The sequence below is a fragment of the Amblyomma americanum genome, chromosome 3, assembly GCF_052857255.1.
Source record: "Amblyomma americanum isolate KBUSLIRL-KWMA chromosome 3, ASM5285725v1, whole genome shotgun sequence".
NCBI lineage: Eukaryota > Metazoa > Arthropoda > Arachnida > Ixodida > Ixodidae > Amblyomma > Amblyomma americanum.
The window spans coordinates 222,664,136-222,687,779 of record NC_135499.1 but is presented as its reverse complement, the minus strand read 5'-3'; the positions used below and the strand labels follow the sequence as shown (position 1 = coordinate 222,687,779).

At 43.0% G+C, this 23,644-nt stretch overlaps 1 protein-coding gene across 9 annotated transcripts in view; it reads left to right on the top strand.

Moving 5' to 3' along the window:
• mmd (disintegrin and metalloproteinase domain-containing protein mind-meld) overlaps window positions 1-23,644 on the top strand; it is a 55,946-nt gene that overhangs the window by 13,884 nt on the left and 18,418 nt on the right. For 5 of the 9 annotated variants that reach the window (XM_077660154.1, XM_077660153.1, XM_077660152.1 and 2 more), the window contains 10 exons: window positions 3,406-3,572; window positions 5,332-5,413; window positions 5,478-5,565; window positions 7,981-8,032; window positions 8,101-8,209; window positions 11,186-11,257; window positions 16,649-16,744; window positions 19,293-19,373; window positions 19,452-19,566; window positions 22,958-23,186. In XM_077660154.1, coding sequence (XP_077516280.1) covers window positions 3,406-3,572; window positions 5,332-5,413; window positions 5,478-5,565; window positions 7,981-8,032; window positions 8,101-8,209; window positions 11,186-11,257; window positions 16,649-16,744; window positions 19,293-19,373; window positions 19,452-19,566; window positions 22,958-23,186 — 1,091 coding nt within the window. Of the gene's footprint in view, window positions 1-3,405; window positions 3,573-5,331; window positions 5,414-5,477; window positions 5,566-7,980; window positions 8,033-8,100; window positions 8,210-9,626; window positions 9,726-11,185; window positions 11,258-16,648; window positions 16,745-19,292; window positions 19,374-19,451; window positions 19,567-22,957; window positions 23,187-23,644 lie in introns of all 9 variants that reach the window. The other 4 variants (XM_077660150.1, XM_077660149.1, XM_077660148.1 and 1 more) reach the window with 1 other exon arrangement.

The following is a 23,644-nucleotide window of genomic DNA, read 5'->3' as shown; positions in this document are numbered from 1 at the left end:
ATGTCCTAATTGGAAAATACGAGTACACTGAATTTTATATAGACAGCTCAAAAATGACATGGCATGTCGGGAGCACAGTATTGCAAGGGCAGGTAGAGAAAAGCGTAATATTACCACTGTATTTATTACTATATAATGCAAGGTGATATGCTTTGTGCAGGTGTAAAAAAAACATTGCACAGTAATGTTGAAAGCAATTTATCGGCACCAACTCCCTGTGTATAGTCCTGGCATAGCATTCCTGACATTCGTTTGGGCCTATGATAAAATCATATAGTTGTTGGTACATATTTTTTTTTTTTTTTTGTTGCGTCAGCACTAAGCTGATGGGTACCAACCCCAAGCAAAATCTTCCGTTGTCACACTGTCTGTTTGCCTAGTGCAAGCGCTGCGTCCCGCAACACTGCCCGCTCTTTGCTGTCTTTCACGTGGCACTAATCTGGTGGTTCTGACATGAGCAAAATCATCTCTTGCATGTCCCAGGTGGCCTAGCACGATCGCTTCATTCCGTGGCACTGCCTGCTCATCGTCGTCTTAACGGAGCAAAAGTTTGTGCTTTTGCACTGATTCGAATGAAGTAAACATTCTCTGTAGTTTTTTTTCATCACAGCGTGCCAGACCTTACAAATGACAAAACTTTATGTGATATGCCCCAATGTGCTTTATATAAATATCTTAAGCTCTTTTTTCTTCTAAAAGCTACCACACAGAGCTACCGGAAGTCATGTGCGCTCACAAAACAACAAAAGAGTGACGTATTCACTGCTGCGTCGTCAGCTGCGCAGAGCATTGACATGGATGCGAGACTTGCCATTGTCATCCTCGTTTGCTTGACCCTGGTAATATATGGAACCAGTTTTGGAGCTTTCTATGTAGATTGCAGCTCTGTAACATGCAGCCTAAAAAGCTGAGGAAACATATTTGCAACACTGTCAGGACGTCAGTGCCAGGACGTCAGTAATGTCTACACTTTGCTAATCCCACTCCCATCATGAACCTGCTTGGTGAGGCCAGGTAAAGAGCACAGAAGCGATCACCACCAGTCAGGCACAGGCATGCATCTCTCATGGGCGGTTAAAAATATGGGTACGGTTTTGTCTCAAAATTTGACCCTGGTGGTTGTCAGTGATACTTTTAAGGCGAAAGCCTTTAATGGTTTGGTGTCAAGGTCATCTGCCATTAGCAGAAACTGTCACAGCTTTCCGGCCTCCTGATTGGTCTCCTCTGTGTCGTGACGTCACTGTCATCAAGTGCGGGTGTCGGGGTGCTTCAGCTCCGCGCAGGATGACTCATAACATCGGCACACGTGACGGCCGTGTGTTCAACGGTGCGCCCTGATATCACTGTCGTCAGGCGCTTGAGGTGGCCTCCCGATTGGGCGCTGTGTGGCCTGACGTCACTGTGGCGAGGCCTGCGTGGCGACCGTCTGCTTGGGTGTGGTGTGGCGGCGGCGGTGGTGGCAGCAGTTTACTTTACGGTATTGTGTGGGAAGGATGCCTCGTCTCGCCAAACCAGTGTCTCATAACACGCGACGTGTGGCAGCTGCTGAATGCAAGCGGCACTCAAGAGAGGCTGAGCGTATGTCGCATGCATCAGGGCGGCGAGGAGCGTCCGACACCACAGTGTCCAGGGGCATGACGGGCCAACGCAAGAGAGGCAATGCGTTTGAAATGACTCGCTGCATCTTCGGGTACCAAGCGTATGAGTTGTGTGCCTCCGTGGTGTTTCCAACGCAACAAATCGCCATTGGCAATGGTGTCAGGCTTCCACCGTTTCACACTTTAGCCTCGACAAAGTGTCTTCCCTAAATATGCTTACGGTTTTGTCCCAAAATTCGACCCCGGTGGTTGTCAGTGATACTTTTTTCTAAGCATTACCATACAATGGTGCGGTTATCACCACGTGCATGCACCTGCATTCACAATGAAGCATACAGGCAAGTCTGAAGTTTAGAGGGCTGGAAAATTTGCGAAGGTGCACACAAAGGTCTGGCAAACCACAGAAAAAGACCAGGCAGACCATTCACTGGGCCACGGGGATATTTGATTGCACCAGCAGTGAAAATCATGGCCCATATTTAACATGTAGGTTAGTAGCTTGTCATGTCGCTTGCGGACTTCTCAAAGCTGTTCAGACAGTTGTAAAAGCACAGCTTGTTGCTGTGCTCATAGGTGATGCGTAAGTCTGCTAGTCTCCAGAAATTAACTCCTGATTCTAGATGTAATTTGATTTGGGGTTTCCTAACTGATAGGATTACAGTGCTGTAGCACGGCCTGCTTGATGGTGTTATTGTTTCTAGTTTTCTGAGCCTAATACAATATGGCATTTTGATTGTTTCTATCTCCATCACGCTGCTGTTGATATCATCGCGTTCAGCATTGGGTGTCTGCTGTCCTCTTCAATATTAGTAAATTTTAAATTTCTTTTACACTTTATTCATAACTGATGCGTGGGTGCAAGTAATGTCTGCATTACCGGGAACTGTACAACAGGCTTCACATAACATTGAAATTTGGTGTGTATATTCCTTTGATGGCCACAACATGAGGTTATAATGGAAAGCCTAGCTGGATTTCAAGTCATGTTGAAGTGAGTGTTAACAAAAGAGCAAAAAGGTACGGGAGCGGCGGGAACTCGTGATGCTGAAATAAGGTTTACTTGACTTTACGAAGGATATATGCAGGAAAGTGTTGCAAAAATGCAGAGCTAATTTGGATGGTGTGGTAAATTACATGTTGCATTTGAGGGACCCGCCTAGAGGATTGGAACTCTGCAGGCACCAGGAATGTTTCTTTGTAGTGGTTTTATGTCACTTTCATATCGGGCACAAGTGCTAATTTGCACAACCTTGATCACTGTGGAGACTTAGTGGAAACCACATTCTCCTTTTAATGCAGAAAAAATCGCAAAGAAACCATAGCTTTTAATTGCATCTTAGCTTTTGAAAAGCAGGCACTTGCAAGCCCTTCCCTTGGTTTTAAATTTTTGGTAAATATTTTGAAAGAGAAGTTTTTAAGAAAAATTGAACAAGCTTAGCCTCAAAAGCAAGAAAAGGACTCCCGTATGACCCTTTGTCTGGTGCACACAATGGCTTGAGTTGATTATGGTATGCGCCCAACATAAAACTTAACATAAGCACTGACTCACTCATTCACTCGCTTTTACTCATTTTAATGCTGGCAGCTTGGTGTCTTTGGCATGGTGCACTGTGAAACTAATCTGAAAACACAGCTGTCAGAAAGCCTTATGGTTCTCTTGAGGTACTTATATTACCCATGTTATTCTTTGCAACTGCATGGCTGAAGCTGTTGACCTAAGGGGTCTGACAATAAGTGATTTATGCCCAAAGAAAAGTTGTTTGAGTTGTGGCAGTATGATTGGTTATCATCGTTTGTGGCCATGCAGTACTTCCGGACGGTGAACACGCGGGTGTCGATAGTGTACCTGGAGACATGGGCCACAGGTGACCAGGTGGAGCACACGAATGACATCCGCCAAGCGCTGCTCAACTTTGTCGACTACTCGGCTAAGAACCTCTACAAGCAGGCCGTCGACGCCACCCACCTGCTCACGTGTGTTGGGGTCAAGTGACAAAGCTAGGACTGCATGGGCTACGTTTACTCTGATGATACAGTAATGAACTTTGGATCAGCTGACATAAATGTGCTGATTCTCTTACATAAAATAAGGGAAACAAAAATAATTTCTGCCTCGCAGTTTAACTACTATTTCATCATGCTTCCTTGGCTTTCGAAAAATGTTTCCTTCTTTAGTGCAGTTCCCAAAAAAAACGTTAGATTAAGGCAGGAATCACTTAGTTGAAGGTCCCCTCTGGGAATTCACTTGGCATAAACTGGGATCAGCCTGGCTCTAATTGAATGCAAAGTGGACACGGTGTTGTTGGAAGCTTCACAAGTGTAAACCAATTCCATTGGAAGGGCTTTTGAATGCTTTCCCCCTGTTGTCCACCAGGCACTATAAATTTCTCATTGGTATGGTGTGCAGTTATGGCTGGAACTACTAGATGGGGTTAATGGTGCCGTTTTCATCCTTACTGCATCGACTTGAGAGTTTCATTTGGAATGATGAGGCCTGGTATTCCTAGCTGGGAACAGTTTTTCTCCCACTGTGACCAGCTGGGTTCTTGCTAATAGTACTAGCTGCGATTTTAAGTGGCACATTCCTTTACTGCACAAATTTTGTGCTTAGGCGTGGATAGTCTGCAAAATTGGATGGTGCTTAGTTATGCTGTGGAGTGCAAGTTCAACGGGTGAATTTTTCTCTCATCAGTGTGGTCTAGGTCTCTCAAGTAAGCAGAGTCAGCAATTTAGGATTGGGCAGAACAGAAATAACACATTATTTTTTTTCAACTTTTTTATGAGTCACTCCTATACCACACCTTCTGCAGAATTAGCAATTAGCTGACAATCTCAGCCATGGCCAAGTCTTGCCTTGATGCAACCTGAGAGAAAAGCAGCATCTCCATCGTCAGCATAACTACAGCTAGAGTGTTGCAATTTCAATTTTTTCTTTCCTAATACGCTGTGCTTTTCAAAAGTTGTCAGGCCAGAGCATGTGTATTGAATAGACGCCAAGCTGAGTAGTGGGGCTGCTGCCATGCTGTATGTGCTTTGGATCCATTAGGCTATGATGAACGTAGCCCACATCAGGCACTGGGTTGCATATTCTCATGGGCATAGTTCCCATTGGGCACACCAGCAAAAACAGAGAACAAGATGCCAAAAAGTAAGATTTTACTATAGGTTTGTTCAAGGTAGTGCACAATTCTTAACTGTGTCCCAGCATGGCACCTCGCAGGGCTTGAATCCATTTGTCGTGGCTGAAAGTAAATCAGGCCACTACTGTGCCTTAGTTATTGTTAGTTTGCAGACTATTGATGCATGTTCATTAAAGAAAGTAGCTGCTAAGAATAAGTAGGTGCTCTAGAATAGGGCTGTGATACCTGCAGCTTTACAAACCTGCGAAAATTCCGGTACCGAATTATTTTCAGATTCCTCATGCTGCCCTGCAGTTGAGTAAATTGCCAAAAATGACAGTCAGAAAACCTGAAGCCTCACAAGCTAGAAACTAGCATGTCAGGACAAGCTAATGCTCACTAGTTTTCCAGATTCAGAAATGGGCCACGAAGCAGTTGGGAAGGGAATGGCAAGGCAGGTATTTAAGACCTATGCTCAAGAACAGCAGAAATGAAACAGGAGTTTCACTGCAACCTGCAGTTGCACGCAAGCCCTATTACGGTGGTTACAGTGGAGACAAACAGCATGTTCTTGCTGCTACCTCAGAACAGGGCACTTGTTGTGACTTGTGCAGGGGCCGCCATTTCCCCAGCCGGGAGGTGGGTATGGCCATCCCGGACACTGTGTGCACAGCCAAGGCTGTGGGCATCAGCCAGGTGAGTGCTGCAGGAGTGGTGCACTTGTCCAGGGCAGGGCACAAATGCCGGCTTTCACTTGCAGGACACAAATGTGTATGAGCCCCACTTGGTGGCCAGCACTGTGACACACATGCTGGGCCACAATCTGGGAATGAGTCATGATGATGGAGGTGAGTGCCTTTGTATCTTGCCATTGCAGGCACAACTCCTTTGAAAGCCCACTCTTCCATTGGGTGTTATGGGGCCTCACCATGACAGTGGGGGCAATAACTATGCCAATTTGGTTTCTGAGTGAACTTGGGTGCTTGTGCTGTTGCGTGAGTTGTCAGGAGGAGACAATTGTACAGTAAGAGTACAATAAGAGTACAGTACAGTAATATTGCTAACTGTGCAAAATGGGCACTCGTGCTCAGTCGTGCTTAGTGTTGTAAGGAGTAGGTTACAGGGATAACAGAGATGCTGTCTGCCTCTCCTCACTTGGGGGTTTATGGAATAACTGCTAGGCCACTGCAGAGGGAGGGCCACAACAGGGACCGATCACGTGACTACTTCACGCATGTAGCCCATATCTAATTGTGTGAATTTTTCCAATACAAATGAATAAAGGCTCCCAGGAAAGGCATGTTTGTGTTCATACTCACTTTGCATCAGTGGAGCTGAGCAATATCGGAGAAAGGAGGAGGCAGGGGATGCAGGGACTCTGCATGGGTTGCACGTGCCAGCTAGCACTGATTTTCCACATTACCAGTTGTATAATCACCATTCAGATTTTTTTCACGTGGCTGTGTATTTAACTGATGGAACTGGAGCAATGTTATTTAAAGAGAATGTGTAAAAAGGTGCAAGCCACTGATAAAATGCAGAAAGATCGTCACCACAGTGTTGACAGGTGCTGCTTGAGACCTTTGAATGGATCTTTGAATTTTTCCTTCTGAAGCATGTCCAGCAAAGGAAGGAGTGCTAACTAAGTGCTTGTGCACAAGCAGCAGCTTGCAAGAAATGCATTGGTGTAATGCTTGGAACTACCGATTGGTTTGGGGTGATGTACTTTGTGAGAGAAAAAAAAAGAGAAAAACAACTTGTTTGCATGGAGGTTTGGACAAGTTGGTTGTTCATATTATGGTTGGTCAATGCGTGAAAAGGACAGCACAAACATGAGAACCAGGCACACACAGTGCTGACTCAAATGAGTTTATTCAAGAAATCATGAATTTATTCAATGATCACAGCATCAGAAACCAAATCATTCATGATTGGGAAGCATACAAGAAGGTCACCCTCTGACTGGAAAGCGAGATTTACTATCTTTCCAGTTTCTTTCCTAGTTAACTAATGAGCCACTGATGCATGAATCATGGTAAGGGCAAATCCCAGCTAATGGGGGAGCAGATTGCAAAGCACCAGAAATTTCATGACTGGTACCGTTGGCACGCCACTCTCCTGAGGTCATCAGCTAGCTCACATACTATGGGGAAGGTTTCCGAAATAGCAAAGCATTTCATTTTTATTTCGCGGAACTAAAAACTCTCAAGTGACCACCATCAGCTGTGTTTGTGCCAACACGTCAACACAGCAAACAGCATGCAATGGATGATGTGGGGCAAGTATGCCTCTCTGATATCAGCAATCAAAGTTGCCAGACCAGCTAGCTGTTTGCAAAAGTAGTTATGTTCAAAAGTTGGATGTCATGATCTCATTATTGCATAGTAACGCAGACCTGCTAACTAGGTATGTTGGAAAGCGTAATCTTTAGAAGGCCACGATTAGCTAGTGCAACCACTGATGACTAACACTTATTTCCAGTGAACCATGTGGTCACTGGTGAATGGTAGGGTTATATTTCTGCTGTTTTTGCTTCTGTACATAAAGCACCCTGCTTAGCTACAAAGTGTACTAACTGGATCCATCCAGCATGTACTAGCATAAGATTTTCTATATGTGCATATGCAGTTTTTGGGTTTAGATCTGGACAGTAGCCTGCACATATATTTGTGTACATATTTTGATTTGGAGGACACCGGTAGGGAAAAAAACTGCCCTGAAATGAAGATCTCTGGTCTGTTTATCTGTTTGTAAGTGGTTCTGGCATGCTAGCTAATCACTTCTGCAGCTGCCTCTGTAGTTGCACTAGCTTGCTGATTGTACTGTAACTCTGGGCTTTTGCTGTCATTTTAATGCGAGAGCATTAGGAGGACCATGATGGCGAAAACTGTCTGGCGTTGGCACCTGCACATTGTAACAGGTAGAAGCTTCACACAGATGCCGCCTCACCACCTGCCACCTGGTATAAAACCAGCTAAAATGAAGCACCGACTATATGAACACACAGGCTGTAATGAAACACTGGCTCTCACGAAACACCAGCGATAGGAACTTTGGAAGGACACTTCAGTGACAGGCGCAAGTGATTGAGTTCTAGTGATGATAGTGGCTTAGTAAAGTTACAAGCAGCAGTAGTGGTTATAGTGCTACTTGCTCCAGGCTGCAGAATGACAGCACAAAGGAAGCGAAGGTACAGAAGAATGCTCCTGCATTTTCTCCGTGTCGGTCCAATTGATCATCCCTCTATTTTTTAATTCCACCAGGGAATTGCCAGTGCCAAGACTCCTGGGGCTGCATCATGGCACCAGGAATTCTGTGAGTCTCCGCTTGGCTGACCTCGAGAGAAGGCTGGTTGCTTGACTTCGGCTACAACTCCTTTGCAGAGGCACCAACCACATCCAGCCGTACCACTTCTCATCGTGCAGCCTGGAGGAATACATCAATGCTCTGCGCATTGGCCATGGCATCTGCCTCTTCAACAAGCCTGGCCAGGTGAGCTCTGGTAGCCTGCAGAGCAAGAAACGTGCAGGAGCGGAAAGTCCTCTCTCTGGCCCAGTTCGCCGCTGGCTTCTGGCATCGTGAAAGGCAGCCATCCCCACGTGCCCTTAATAACTCAAGCTTGCATACTTCAAAATGTCAGTTTGGACAAAAATTTTTTGTGTTGCACAATGAACTGCAGTAGGTATTATATGTTTGCCAGTGCTTACCTTGGAAGGTTTTTGTGGTGAAGTTCAAATGTCTCGAAACCTGCTGTATCAAAACTCAAAAGGGCCATCAGCGGCAGTTAGCATGGCCATGACCTAGCCGCGAGCCAGAGAGCAAGTTTCCTCTAGCACGCTTCAGTGCACACCCTTTGCCATCACTCTATAGCAATCTTGCGCATGATACGCACATGTCACTGAGAAAGGGGACAGGCTGGAAGAAGCCACCCTAGACCCATCGTGAGCCATGCATGGTGAAGACAGTAACGGCTGCTGCTGCCATTATGCTGTATTCACACAAGCCTAGTTTACTGTAACAGCATTCAAACCATGCCAAAATGGAATAATGTTTGTACTGGAGCAGTTTTTATTTGAGCGATGTATGAATAAAAGAATGCAAAACACATGCAGCATGGCAATGCTGAAAGAAGAAAAGAAAGAAGGATAGCTTCAATGATGTCATCACACGTCTGGGTTGACAATGGCACACATCAAAACTCCTGGCTTGAAACACAAATTGTTCATTAATTTACAAATTTCTATGCTAAAAATTGGTTTTTCACACGAAACAAACATGGGAATAAAATGTGAGCAGCCTCATTATTTGACTGCTTTTAAGAAGTGAAATGCTCAGGAGTTGAGTTTATAGTCTCCATAAGCAAGTTTGTTGGACACTTGGGTTCGTATTCCGAGTTTGTGTCATAATAAAAGGTGTCATTATCTGGCACAGTGGCCACACCTCATTGGTCGAAACAGCGGAAGTGAATGTGGTGGTTAGCTGATGCAGGGAAGAGTCGAAGAAACGGACCAGTGACGTCAAGCGCATAGCAGACCAGGTGCTGCGACAACCGCAACAGAGTGACATCCCACCGCCGCTCACAATCGCAACCAAAACAGACATCCGCTTCCTGTGTTTCGACCAATCAGGTGCGGCCACTGCGGCAGATTATGACGCTTTTAATTGTGACACAAATGCAAAGTACGGCCCCTGGTGATGCACGTATAGTTTGCCTCGTGGTCAGTCTGGAATGGTATTGCTTCTTCGGCAAATTGCAGTGTGAAGGCTTGTATTTCATGCTGGCAAGATCTGCCGTTACCTGCCTCCTCATGCTGGTGCCAATTGGTGGTTTCTGCTCCTGCACATTCTTGCTTTGAGCCCGTGCAATTGCTGCCACTGGCACCCTGATGCTGTCCACACAATGTTCCAGGTTCTTTTGGACTGCGGCGAACTCCAGGGGCCTTCGTCAGTGCCAATTCACTGCACACCGTTGGCACCTCATGGAAGTACTGACGAAGGCGTGACAAAGGCACGCATTCCTGTATTTGTCGGCAGTCCAGAGGACCTGGAATGCAGTGTAGACTAGAGTGGTGCACTGCTCGCAGCTTCGTAGTGCACCTGGCTTGCACATGTGCTAGAGCAGCTGCTGAAATTATGCGCTGTCTTCACATAGGTCCCACTCAATGCATCATCACTACAATTAGGGGTGTGCGAATAGTACTTTTTGGAAGCCGAATCAAATACAAATAGCACAGTTAAAATCCAAATTGAGTACAAATCGAATAGTAAAAGAACTGAATCGAATAATTTTGTGATTACTTGCTACTTGTGTCAATATTCGTACAAAACTAATAAGCCTGCAAAATAGTGTAACGCCAATGGTGGCGCCATAACTTATGGAATTGAAGCTGTAAATGCCGAGAGACACAACACTAATAGCCACCTGGAGCATACAACACAAAGTCAGTATATTAACTTCATGACCATCTTGTCATACACATAGGAAAATTATGTTTTGCTTCTGATGACAGCAGTGAACAAACTAGCGGTGTGCTTTGCTGAACTTTGCTGAACCCGGTCGTGTCTCTCAATCTTGAAGGCCATATATGTATATATATTATGAACGCTGTCACATGAATAGACCGCATCGCGGCACTGAACCCTTCTTTGTGCAGAGACTCATCATTGCAGCATGCTCTGCAGCATCGAATTGGGTCCTTTTTGAAAAAACTACAGGTGTGGCCTGTTTGAACTCTTGCTAGTGATTCGAATCCTTTTCGAAAACTTGAGAGCGGATTCAGTTCATTTCAAATAATTTTGAACCTTCGCTATTTGATTCATCCAGTAAATCAAATAGCGCAGGTGATTCATTCAGTGAATCAAATAGTGCAGATGATTCATTCAGTGAATTTAATAAAAGATATTCAATTCACTATTAGAAAATTTTGAAGAGTCGTGCACCCCTAGTTACAACTAATTCATTGAAGAAGACCGTGGCTTTTTTTTTTACTGCACCAAGACACTGCTTGCTTTTTCTTTCTTCTTTTTTTCTTCTCTCTTTTAAGATCAACAGTAAATCTCAAGTGAGCAGTATACTAGAGCTTTAGTTTAGCCATTTGGTTCTGAACTGTTTGCCTTGGTGTTTAGTACTGCCACTTCTTTGGCAAACTGGTATTGTACAGTCTTTGCTGCTTTCCCAGACAAGGTACGTAACATTTACTCTGTTATTTGAATCCCTTGGCAGTGGCAAACTTTCCTCTCAAAGGGTGGTGTTTGAAGCCACTTGGAAAAGAAGCTGCTTATGTCACATTGCAGCTCTTTTAATTTTCACACATTTATTTTAGCATTTGTGAACATGTTTGACACCTGTAAATTTTTCACAAGAAAGAAGAATTGTGCATCTTTTACTTTTCCTTTTTGAACATGTTTATGTGATACATAGTAGTTATGGAATTTATGGTAGCAGCTCCTCCTGCAAAATTGTTGCAGCTCGAGGACTTCCGCTCGTGTGGCAATGGCATCAAGGAGCAGGATGAGGACTGTGATTGTGGCACCATGGAGGTGAGTGCTCACCATGCCTTGTCACCTTGTGCTAGCTACGTCTACACCAACCCAGTTCTTTTCTTGTTTTTGTTTTGTTGGCGCACTTTAAAGAACCGCATATGGATCCTGGGCTATCTGCTATGACATGCCTCATAGGCCACAGCGTTGCTTTGGCTCATTTGTTGATCTATTAGTCAATCAATCCTCTTTCTTTACAAAAAGAAGAACAATGACGGGCGTGGCATTAGTCTACAATTATGCATAACCTTTCACGAGGTGTTATACAATTAGACTAAAAGTAAAAGCGATTGTTTGGCACTCTTGGTTGTGGTACATGGAACCGTGCCATCATAAGACCATTTCATCGGGCTGCCTGGACAAGAGCGATTTTACTGCCTAATTGAAGGCAACCCACGTATTCCACTGGAAGTCATTATACGAGCTGTGCACTGCCTGTGGTGTCATAGTTGTTTCTTACTATTCACTAGAGGGAAAGCTGGCGGCTCTGCACTTCATCGACCATGGACACCCGAGGCATGCCGAGAAGACAGCGGTTCTGGATTGACATTTGGTGGCTTGTTGACTGTGCTACGGATTGGGTTTTTTTGGTTGCTGAGTTTCGTTTTCACCGCTCTAGTTTTCACTTATGTTTTGCACACTTTGTGGTGGTGTATTTGTCCAGTTACACACCAGTTTATTTGAGATCCAAAGCATCAGAAGGCACCTAAAGTGAACTGAGCACGGTATCTGGTGCCTGCTAAGCCGGAAACCCATTTGCCCCATCGCTTGGAGCCATTTACGCAGCTAGCTGGCTTTCCAGCAGAAGCCTGTGCTTCTTGTGCATTGAAAGGTGAAAGAAGGAAACAAAGTCTTGTGTTTATTGAGAGCTCAGCAGTCTGCTGCTGTAACCACTCTGCACATTTCTCATAGGAGTCGCGGAGATCGACATTCATCTTTAAAAAGCACAAAGTACTTCTACAAGCGCAGGGCACCTTATGTTAACCGTACTTGCCAAGGATTGCGTTTGGTTCATTTCGTAGATTAGCGGTGGCTGTGCACTGCATGCAGGAATGACTTCCACTTCATGAAATAATTCACATAAATACCCACATGTTGCACTTATCAGCACGAACATGGCCATCACTTACGACTAAGACAAGTTTCAGCTTTATAATTCATGGTTTTCTTGGCAAAATTTGTAAGCACAGTGCCAGGACATGGGGAGAGCCAGCACTAAGTGCATGCAAACTAGTCTCTCATAAAAAAGCAAGGGCTCCGGCAAGTTTCTCTTGGCACGAACCATAGCCTATGCAGGGACATGGGGCGCTAACAAATTTTTTGCAAGTATATTTGCTCTAAAAAGTGCGTCTCTTTAACGCAACCAATTATTTTCCATGGTTAGCTATATTTGGCGGCATGAAAAGAAAGCCCTCTCTCGCCATGAGCAAATTTAGTGCTCGTTTACACCTCTCTGCTTTTCCACTCATTTATTGCAAAAGTAAGCATATTTTATTACAGGACATATTGATTGTAAAACAGCGCTTCCTTGCAAAATATAATTTGCAAAAATTTGTATTTCTGCAGTCTTAGTTATGTTTTTGGGCGAAGCCAAGTATGGTACTCTGTCTTCCCAGCATTCCCACAGTGGATGAAGTGCCCTTTAAAGAACTAGCATAGACGGTGGTGCCATCTTTTCCTGTAGGTAATATTTAGAAACTCTGTGTGGACATAATTCCTTGAACATGGGACGCATGATCACTCAGTGCATTTTAAAAGTAGCAACAGATGATAATGTACAGTAAGCCCTTATTAACTTTAACTCGCATGCCTTGAAATATTGGTCCAGCGAAAACTTTTTTCATGTTGTGTAATATTAGACTTCAATGGGTACTGCTCATTTGTCAGAGAAAGGGAAGCTCTTTAAGGGGGGATGAGGGTCTTAAAAACTTGTTTTTTATTTGTCAGCATAACTTGTTGAAACTTGGCACACATATGTAACATAGAATGCTGATATCAAATATGCATTTAGATTTCAAATATCTCACCTGGAAAGAACTTTATGACAAAATAACATCCCACTTAGGTCATTTTTTACTGGCCTTTATGATAATTCCTCAGTTAAAAAAAGCATTTTTAAGAATATGTAGACATTTCCAAAGGACCATGCCACACATCCTAAAGCTTTCCTTTTTCCTTTAAACATGATAAATTAGCAATTAGGCCAAATGTGGGCAAATTACTGCTACATTGTTTTTTCTTTCCAAGTTTGTTATTCGTTTATGATCAACAAAACGAATTTACAGATATTTTATTAGCTTTAGGATGTGCTGTGGGCCTGTGCAAATGTCTGCTTATTCTTAAAAAGCTTTCTCTAACTGATAAATTTCGATAAAGGCCCGCAAGAAATGACCTAATTAAGATATGTTAATTTGCCGTATATTTCCTTCCAGGTGAGATATTTGAAATCTTAATGCATATTCAAAATCAGCATTCTATGATATACGCATGCTAAGTTCCAGAAACATAGGTTCACAAATAAGAAAAAAAAATTTAAGATTCTCATACCCCTTTAAGGGAAGCTATTTATTTTGTGTCACTTCTGGGCATTTTTGGGGGCATAGTTAGAAAGACCTTTTAGATACAAAAGCTTCCATTTTCTAAAATTCGTTATTTTTCGAGATTTTCATGATTTGAAAGCCGTGTACCCCTTATTGAAAAAGAGAATTTAGCTGGTGTTGAAGCAGCACTGACATGCTGCTCTGTGTTGAGGAAGGGTTTTTGAAGAGAAAGGCGGAAAGCGAAGGGTACAGAAAATAGTACAGTAAAAGAATTAAAAAAGAATAAAAATGTGCGGTCATTGAATTGGGGTGAATATGCATAAGATGTGTACGTATGAAAGCTTTGAAGTTAGTCCTGCTGGTGATATACATATATGGACAAAAAGTTCAGTGCATGTCAAATTCAATTCTATTAGATGCAAGAAGATGTCACAATTTGTCAGTAATTAGTTCAATTTGCTCCAGATAGGCAAATAAAAAGTTAAATACATGGCACTGCTGTGCAGGGCAGGCTGAGAGACCTAAGCACAGTGCTAATGGCACTTGTCCGAGAGATTCCATTTGGTGCATGTAATATGCTTGCATGCCTGCATTTGCTCAGAACAGAATGTACTTTTTTTTTTTTTTTCAAAAATTATAAAGCGCACTTAGGACAACAGACAAGAGAGACCAAACCACACAAGCGCTTACTCGCAACTGCGCGTTTATTCGAGAAACACACAAAAGGAAGAACAATCACAAACAAAACAAAAGCCATCGCGCAGGCGTGACAGGAAAAGTGCTCATACAGGTGCGTCAAGATAACAAAACTCTCTTTCATGCAAAACCACCATAGGGTCGGCAACACACGTGTGCTGATTCTTACGGATGTGATAGGCCTCTGAAATCTCTCTGGTTAGCTGATTAGGGTATCGGAACAAGATTTTAGTTTGGTCAAGCAAAGGCTTGCAGCCGCTGCATTTTGAACAGTGCTTAGCGAGATTAGATGAAGGCGACTTATTCAATGACAAAAAATGCTCTTGCAAGCGCACATTGAGGCAGCGGCCCATTTGACCGATATAGGTCCGGCCACAAGAAAAGGAAATGTGATACACCACTCCTTTTGAACATCTGACATAGCGGTTCTTGTGATTCACAGTGCAGCACCGCTTTCGTTTATCACATACACCGCTGCTAGAGCGCGCAGCAACCTTCGCACAAACACTACTAACTTTCTGAGGGGCAGAGAAGAGAACATTAACACCATATCTGTTACCCACGTTTTTTAGTTGATGAGAAAACCGATGAACATAAGGTATGACTGCAATATTTTTCTTTTTCTCCTCAGAACCCTTCAAAAGTGACCTATTGAACTCTTTTACTATTTTCAGCACCTTGCTAGAAGCTAGAAACAGCACGACCTCTGGAAATCCAGCCAATCTTAGTCTGTTCACTTGCTCGCAGAAACTTTCCTTCATTTCGTGGGGGCACGACTTGAGCAAAGACGATCCTAGGCAGGAGACAGCAATGCCGCACTTCACAATTTTTGAGTGATTTGATTGATAATTTAAGAGTGGTTTATCAGACCTCGGAGAATACCTCCAGCACACATGATCCTGCACGAAATGAAGTTTTGTGTCAAGGAACTGCAGGCAATCGTTTGTAGGAGTTTCAAAGGTGAACTGTAATTTACGCCCATATTCTTTAAAAATCTTAATAATGTCCACCGCCCTCCTTGTAAATTCATGTCGGTCAACAAACACCAGATAATCATCGACATACCTGAAAATCTTTTTTGCAAGGCCACTCTGATTCTTTTCAATATAAGAATCAACTCGAGACAGAAAGATATCACTGAGGACGGGCGCTACTTTGGATCCGATACAAACACCTGTCTTTTGAATAAACAAATGCCCATTCCAGAATGTACTACACTGTTCGCTTGGCCTAAGCTACTGCTTTGTCATCAGTGTGATCAAACACTCTTTTCTGTCGACCACGCTTCTTTGTGCTGCCATGCTGTCATGTGGGATTCATCTTATTTATTTATTTATTTATTTATTTATTTATTTATTTATTTATTTATTGTATAACTACCAGTCCTTTCCAGAACTAAGGTAGGAGTGGAGTCAATCCATGCAAAGTGACAAAAATACAAAAAAAACTGATAGAACAAACCTGTAAAAATTATGCTTGCTAGGTGTTACACAAATGATCATAAAGCAGAGACAAAATCCCCCTCACCTCACCTCGAATATGCCCTGTACTTGTTGTGTGCCATGTATAATTGTAGACAGAGTCCTTCAATAGCGTTCTCCTATAGCCAAGCTTTCAAATCCTACTGGTGCACTACTGGAGAACACGGCTTCAACCATGCGTTATAAGTTGACTAGTACGGTGTCCATTACTCACCGGGAAGTTGCTGGAACAGAGCATTGCTGAAATGGTATCCCTGGAGCACAAATGAGGCTGTCTGGCATAATGAAGGCAGTCATCTCCTGGTCTCTCTTATCAAGTTTACTCTGCCAATAGCCACTCTTGGAATCCATCGGTGAGAAATAGTTGGCATATGACAAAGTCAGTCCTGTGTGTAATCAATCCAGGGGAGAGGATTGGCATTTTTCTGTTAATTGTTCACTCTTTGGTAGTCAATACAGCCCTGTAATATGATACCATCGTTCTTTCTTACAAGAACAGCTGCTGTTATCCAGGCACTTTTTGATGGCTGATTGTCACAGATGTCTTTCCATTCTTACAGCAGTTATCAGCAGGTGCTTTCAACAGTTTTAAGAGCTGTTTTAGGTTGTTTCTTATGTATATATATCATAACCACCTCCTCTCACCTGCCATGTGCTTGTCTGCTTGATTCCAGGAGTGTGCAAAAGCTGATCCTTGCTGTGACCCAATCACCTGCAAGCTGCGTGTTGAAGCAAACTGCTCTGCAGGGCCTTGTTGTGAAAACTGCAAGGTGTGTGCAATGGGTTGCCCATTTGCTGTTTAAGCCTCTGCTGAATGCTATCAGTGTGTGCATCTGTGCTCATGAGTATCAAGGCCTAAACACTGGTTATGGGGAGTAACCACTTGTACAGTTACTGTGCTGGCTGTACACGCCAGAACAAAAGGTTATAAATATAGCGGTTTGCTATATTTGAATATGCTTGCTGTTTTGTTCATTTTTAGTTCAAGAAATTGATATTCGAGAATTTACAAATATTCAAAAATTTGCAAATAAGTGGCCACGATCGAATATTGCGCCAACTTTCAAGTGCAACAATGAAAAAACCACAATATCTGGGCATATTATCTGAAGATTAACTTTAAAGTGTTAGGAAAACACTACGAAGGCGTCTCTTTGTTTTCTTCTCTGTCCATCACATTTGGACACTGCTAGGCTTGGACCTTATGTGAAATTCCGCAAGTGTGCTTTTCCACATACCGCACTTGATGGAAACAAGACGGCCGACCACCCTTTTTGAACAGCCACAATATGAAAGCGCGCTGTTCTTTTTTTGATCATTCCATAATATGTTACGTGACATCCACACCTAATATACTCGCATTGTCTCCTTCGCAACTCTTCTAGTTTGAGCACCGCCACCTTTTCTTTTAGTGACCTGTGATATGCAGGAAAGCCCTCTTGCTGAAATTTACATGACGCTTCCAGTCCCAAAGGGGCGAGTTGGGGTGTGACCAGTAGTTCAAGTGATTGTGTAAAAATTCTGGCTATTGGATGGATCATTGTAATCCACACACCTCAGAAATGCGCATGACAGCAGGCTCGACAACTATACAAGTGCCAGTGTCGCTAGGCCGAAAAATAGCCTAGCAGCGTAGTTTCGGTTTCTGGGCTTTGCCGCTCGCCCACGGCAAAGGCAGCTATCAGCCACGCATTCACCAGCCATCCGTGTCCAGCTGCATGCCGCTTTTGGATGCCAGCTAGCGTGCTTTTATAAACTGAATATCTCATATTTCAGGCATTACTTTTGATTCCTTAAAGTCCGAATAAATGACTGCATTACAGGCTGCATGCTGCACATGCTGTCTAATCAAGCAGTACACATTTCTGTGTGCATATTTTTTTTTTGTACTGAGTGTGTCCAGTTCTGTTTATTTTTATGGCAAGAACCATACACAATTAAAAAAAAATAGACAACAACATTTTCCTATTTATGTTTTTGTGAAAATTTTCTTATACAGAACGGATATTCGATATTCAAAGGCTTTTGTTCTGCTGTCGGCCTAAATTTGTTCAGTTCAGTGGTGAAGACTGTACACTTTTTTGAAAAAAAAAAGGTCAGTGTTAGCCTATTTACTTTTCTTAAAGAATTTTTTCATACTGAACAGATATTCGATATCCAAATGCATTATTTCTTCATGTTCAAATATTTTAATATTTGCACATACATTTCTTTAATGCTGTAGTTTCTTTAGTACCTTGGAGACGGAACTTACAGCCAGGAGCAGCACGATGAAAGAAACATATCACAATAATGGTGCCTTTGCTGTGATGCCTCAATTAGAAGACACTCATGGCAGCTGTGGCTTGTTAATAAAGCCTAACTGCAAAAGCTTGAAGTGGTGTTTACAGCAAGCTGTGCTCACCAGTGACAGCCATCTATGTCATTTTATACAGGTGCATGGTGGTTCTGTGCAGGAATTAGTTTTAAAAAAGAGCAATTAACTCAAATAGTCCTCCAGTAAATGAGGTCTGTGCTGAGTAGGGGTTTGCCTTGTTTCTTTCATACTTATTTGCATTTTTATGGACCCAGCATTCATCCCCTTGTGCGAAAACATTGACGATACCATGCTGTTTGGTTTCTGTCTCCAAGTGGTAATCATGCTGCTCTCTGGAGTAGAGACACAGCATAATGTCTTTACCGGTGCCTCTTTGCATGTGCAAGCATTTTACTGATGGGAGGAGAAGTTATTATTTTTTCAGATTGTGTGTAAAATTTTTGCATTACTGGCTGTGAAAAACTGCTTGTGACCAAGTTTCTCCCAGAAGACTTGACGTGTGAGCTATTTTATCCGATTTGATGGGTGCAGTCTTCTGTTCTTCCTGGTATGCAATGTGTACACTCGACAGCAAACACAAGAGACTTCCTTTCCATTCTGACACATTTGCACCTCAGCTGTTGTTTTTGTTTGTTGTTCAAGGTTTTCAGTAATTGAATTACACCTCAAGGGACAAAAAATAACATTTTATGTTGTTACGGAAATGCCGTTCAAAACCGGAGCAGTGCTGCCCTCTTTCTGTTGGGTGAACACAAAAAAAAATGGCATTGTATGCATGTCTCGCGTTTCAAAACTTTCCAGGCTAATGCGCCCAAGAGTGGAGTGTGGTTACATACTCATGAACAATAGCACAACTCCTTCTAGACATTTGTCGTAACAAAAGCAGTACATGGTGGGGGATTTACTGTGTTGCCAAATGACGACATGCTCCCTGTGATGGCTTGGCCTGAGAATGTTCCCAGAAGGTGGTGTATGTGCATCACATGGCGCGTATGCTGCAGTTACGTGCTGCTGGCCAGCTGTGCCGGATCCCAGAGTCTGAATGCGACATCCCCGAGTTCTGTGACGGCCATTCCGGTGAGGTGAGTCCAAGCTGATGACGTGAAGCGCTCAAGTGAAAGAAAAAGGTGTGTGAGTAAGCACACCTCTTTGCGCTGCAGTGTCCACCCAACATCTACAAGAAGGCTGGCCAGGACTGCAAGAAGGGAAGCGGTTTCTGCTACAGAGGCAAATGCCACACCTCAGATGAACAGTGTGAATTCATCTGGGGCTTTGGTAAGCTTCCTTGTTTTTCCTAAGCTGGCGAGCAAGCAACATGCCTCAGCCATCTGATGCAGAGTGCCTTGTTTGATCTGATCCACCTGGGCACAATTGAAGGGGTCCCCTTAACGTGTGCTCAAAATTTAGTGCACAATTCCAAATTAAAATATGAGGAAAAAAAAACGGAAGAATGCAAGGGTTCACTGCACTGTTACTGATGTGGCTGAATTAATGTAAAGGTCTCTGGTGGCATTGTTGAGCACCTCTTATCTCAGCTATCCCTCTCTCTTATTTAAAGCTTTCTCCTTGCTTGAAAAATAAGCACTTGCTAAGTAAGCAACTGTCCTGTTCATAACGTCTTCATTCCATATTTGTCATTGTGAACTCTCACATCATGAACCATGTTACAAACACTTGCACAATGCCAGCAGAAGATTTTAATAGTGTAATCTAAAATTAGTTCTTATTAATGTTTTATGCATACTGCTAATGCACATGGCAATGTTGCAGGAGGAGATAATAGGGCTAAGAAGATAACAGGTGAAAAAGAGTAGGAACATTAAATTGAAGAGCATGTCAAACAACGATGGTCAGGGCAAAATCCGAGATACTAGAAATAGCTAAGGCAGGTGCAACAAAGCTGCAATGTAAATCAAGAGAAATGAGACAAGGTTTCGATAATGTTACTTCATGTAAAAAATAGCAATAATAGAAACTTGAAGCAGAATAAAAACACTTTGCACAAAACCTAAATGCGCTACGTATTATGTCAGCACATTACAAAGAACACTGAACAAAATAATGGTAGTTTGCTGTGGTACACAGCATATGTAGTTGAAATACAATTTGAAACACGAACAGCAGAGCACCAGCAAAGATACAATAATTGCAAAACAAATGGTCAGCTGATGAATTACTAGTTAAATGTTTTTCTATTAACTGCAGTAATAAAATTCTCAATGATGATCTGTTAGTAATAAGAGGACTGATTTCCAGTTGCTTATGGAATAAATGAGCGTTTAAAGCAGTCAGTGTGGAAATGATATTCACTAAACATATGCGAATATTCATTGCGCATTGGTCTTGTTTTGGAAAAGGGTATATATTCGGCAGTGTTCAAGTTTAAATTTACTCAGTGAGTTTGCAGTATTTGTCCGTATCATCATTTCAGTTGGAAACTCGATTATTTCTTATTTGTTAAATATAATCCTGGCTGTTTTTCTTTGAATAGCATTGAGTTGTGTTATACATGGTGCGAAAATGGAAACTAAAGTGCACATGAAAGCAGAGAAGCAGAGTGCACTCGCAGTGGGCAGCGAGGAGATCGGAGAACGGGGGATCTGCAGTTTGCCACTTCGAATTGATATGGAAGTATTGGGCACCGAGTATGGCTAATGGGGTTCACTGGAAGTTTGTTACATCCTGTTGTCAAAAAATTTTACTTCGTAATAATGAGTTGTCACATTAATGGGCTTCTATGGGAGCTTCTAAGAAAATTGCTATTTCTTCGTTATATTTATTATTTTGTTACAAACCATTTCGTTATAACAAGGTACAACTGTATGTATGAATTCTAATTCTGCTATTGTTGAGGTCATTTGACAGAAGCCATTTTGAAATGGTGATAATTAAGGCCCATATTTTTCTACGATTCTGTGAAAAATTGCTGATTTTAGCATTTTTCGTGGAACTGTGTGTTAGCAGCCACATTCTCCTTTTCTAAGAGACTATGGATGTCAGTACGAATAATGGAATGATGCGAATGTGATTAGTTTAATTGGTTGAAATCTTTTCAAAGGTAGAATATGGTGACGAATGAAGTTCTATTGATGCCGTGGCATGCTTGCTCCCCCACTTGCTCAGGCAAGCGCCGCAGCTCTAGCGGCAACACACCCACATACTGCTACAGGAAGAATTACAATACTGATGCCTGTCAAACGCAATATTTCTGTAAAAATGAGAGTTTTAATTCCTTAAAATGATCCACTTCAGAAAGCAACTCGCAATATTACATATGTAACCAAGCCACGAATATACCGGAAACCGTTTTTGTATTTTGCGCTGATCTTTGACATACTCGCAGCAAGCTTATCTGCCAAGCCTATGAGCTGCAAGGAAGAACCAACTCCGCGATTTCCTGCATTGTTGAGGCAAAGTGCGCGGAATGCACTGGCAAGAAAGAATTAAAAGGCACCAGCCAATGAGAAAAAAGCAGTCCATGGGATGTCCACCAAAGATTCATGGAATGTTGAGAAAAATATACATTGGATGCCCACCACAAATCCAAACAACTGTTTGTGTGGATGTTTAAACTGCATGTTCAGCTATTTGTCAGAAGTTTAGAGATCAGGGGTTTTGTGCTGTGCTGTGCTGTGTGGCTTGGTATTGCCAGTATTCAACATCTCTTGAAAGCCCACAGATGCTACGAGAGTCTTGCTACACATCTTAGAATCAAATCCTTAGGGCTCTTTACTTTAGACAAAGGCTGTGCATAGGATGTCTACATTTTTTTTTTCCGCCATCTTGGTGACCATTGGGGAGTTCCCAGAAGTGAATATTGGGGTAGTCATTCCTAGAAACTTGAGCCATATTCATTTATGGATGTGAAAGAGCGATTAATTTAACCATGCCCGTGTAAAACTGAAAGTAATCCTGGAAACGTGTGCGCTAACGCAACAGACCCTTTCCTGGCAGTGCACCCCTCTAGCACTGGCAGGAGAACTAAGCCTGATGGGGCAGGCCTACACTCCCTTGCATCTTCTCTGTGTATATTCCTTGACATTGGCAGAGTGGGCTTACATTCAGCCAATAGTTAAAGCAGTACTGGCTTTGTCTAGCCAGAGCATCTGTGAACACAGCCGCCGCATGGTACATTACCAGCGCTGCACTTAATTAGTTTAATCTCAAATTCAAAGTTTCAGGAGGAACAGACCACATCTTAATTTAGGCAGGTGCGTGTAGGGACCGCACATGCATCTGCGTGAGCCCACAAGATACTAGTACTGCACCTAATCACTGTCCTGCAGTTCGCCGCTTTGTTGGTCGCACAAATGCTGTTCATGGGAAAACACATGAAACGAACCCTTCTGCCATTTTCACCAGGAAGACGACGCTTGGTGCATGTGCAGGGTGCTTCTGGAGAAAGGTCCATTATGATCTGGATGTCCTGTGACAGATACTCTTAACTTCTTGTTTTATTGGCAAGAACGCAGCATATTGTGAATAAATAAAAGATGAACTTGTCCACGTGGTAGTGTGTGTATGTTTTAGTGGAAGTGTAATGGTTGTGTGCTGAAATGTTGACTGAGTTCGAGAAACAGAAGTGGTCTGCATCAGCCACGTGTTGCTGTGTGACAGCCACGGCCCAATGGAGCTGAACACCTCTCGCATTGTTGTCATAATGCAGGGGCACGACGCTCGGATGAGAAGTGCTTTGGTGAGTTCAACGTCCAGGGCAGCATGAGCGGCAACTGTGGGCCTGATGGACGTGGCGGCTACATCAAGTGCAGCCGTGAGCACATGATGTGCGGCACGCTGCAGTGTCAGCGTGGTGCACGTGCCCCCATTGTGCTTGGCATGGAGAAGCTGTACACGCGAACCATCATCTCCATCGAGGGCTCAGAGTTTGAGTGCAAGTGGGTGTCGCTATGGCTCACTATTCTTCTCTGGTTACCAACTGCGTTACAGGAAAATGGAGAGACAACGAGTGATGGAGAACATTGTGACACGTCGGGCATTAGCATAAGGCTACAACAAGTGCATGCTTAAAAGGCTAGGAAGTAACTTCGATTAGGCACTTGTAAGATATTGGTGAATAATGGTCCTTCCAGTAGCAGGGTGTTTCTGCAATACAGGACCATACAACCTGAGTAAGATGAAGCAAAAAGTTTCTTTCAAAACTTAACGATAATGCTAGCTCACAAATCCCCATCCCCCATTGTTACTATCTGCAGTGCGTCACATTTAATTTGATGATAAAAAGTGCATCTCTATTGTGAGGCATAGACAGTTCAGAATAGAAGTGATGTATTCATGTAGGGCTTGTGCCACTTGTTGGACCAGGTACTTTTACATAATAGGTAATGAGGCATTT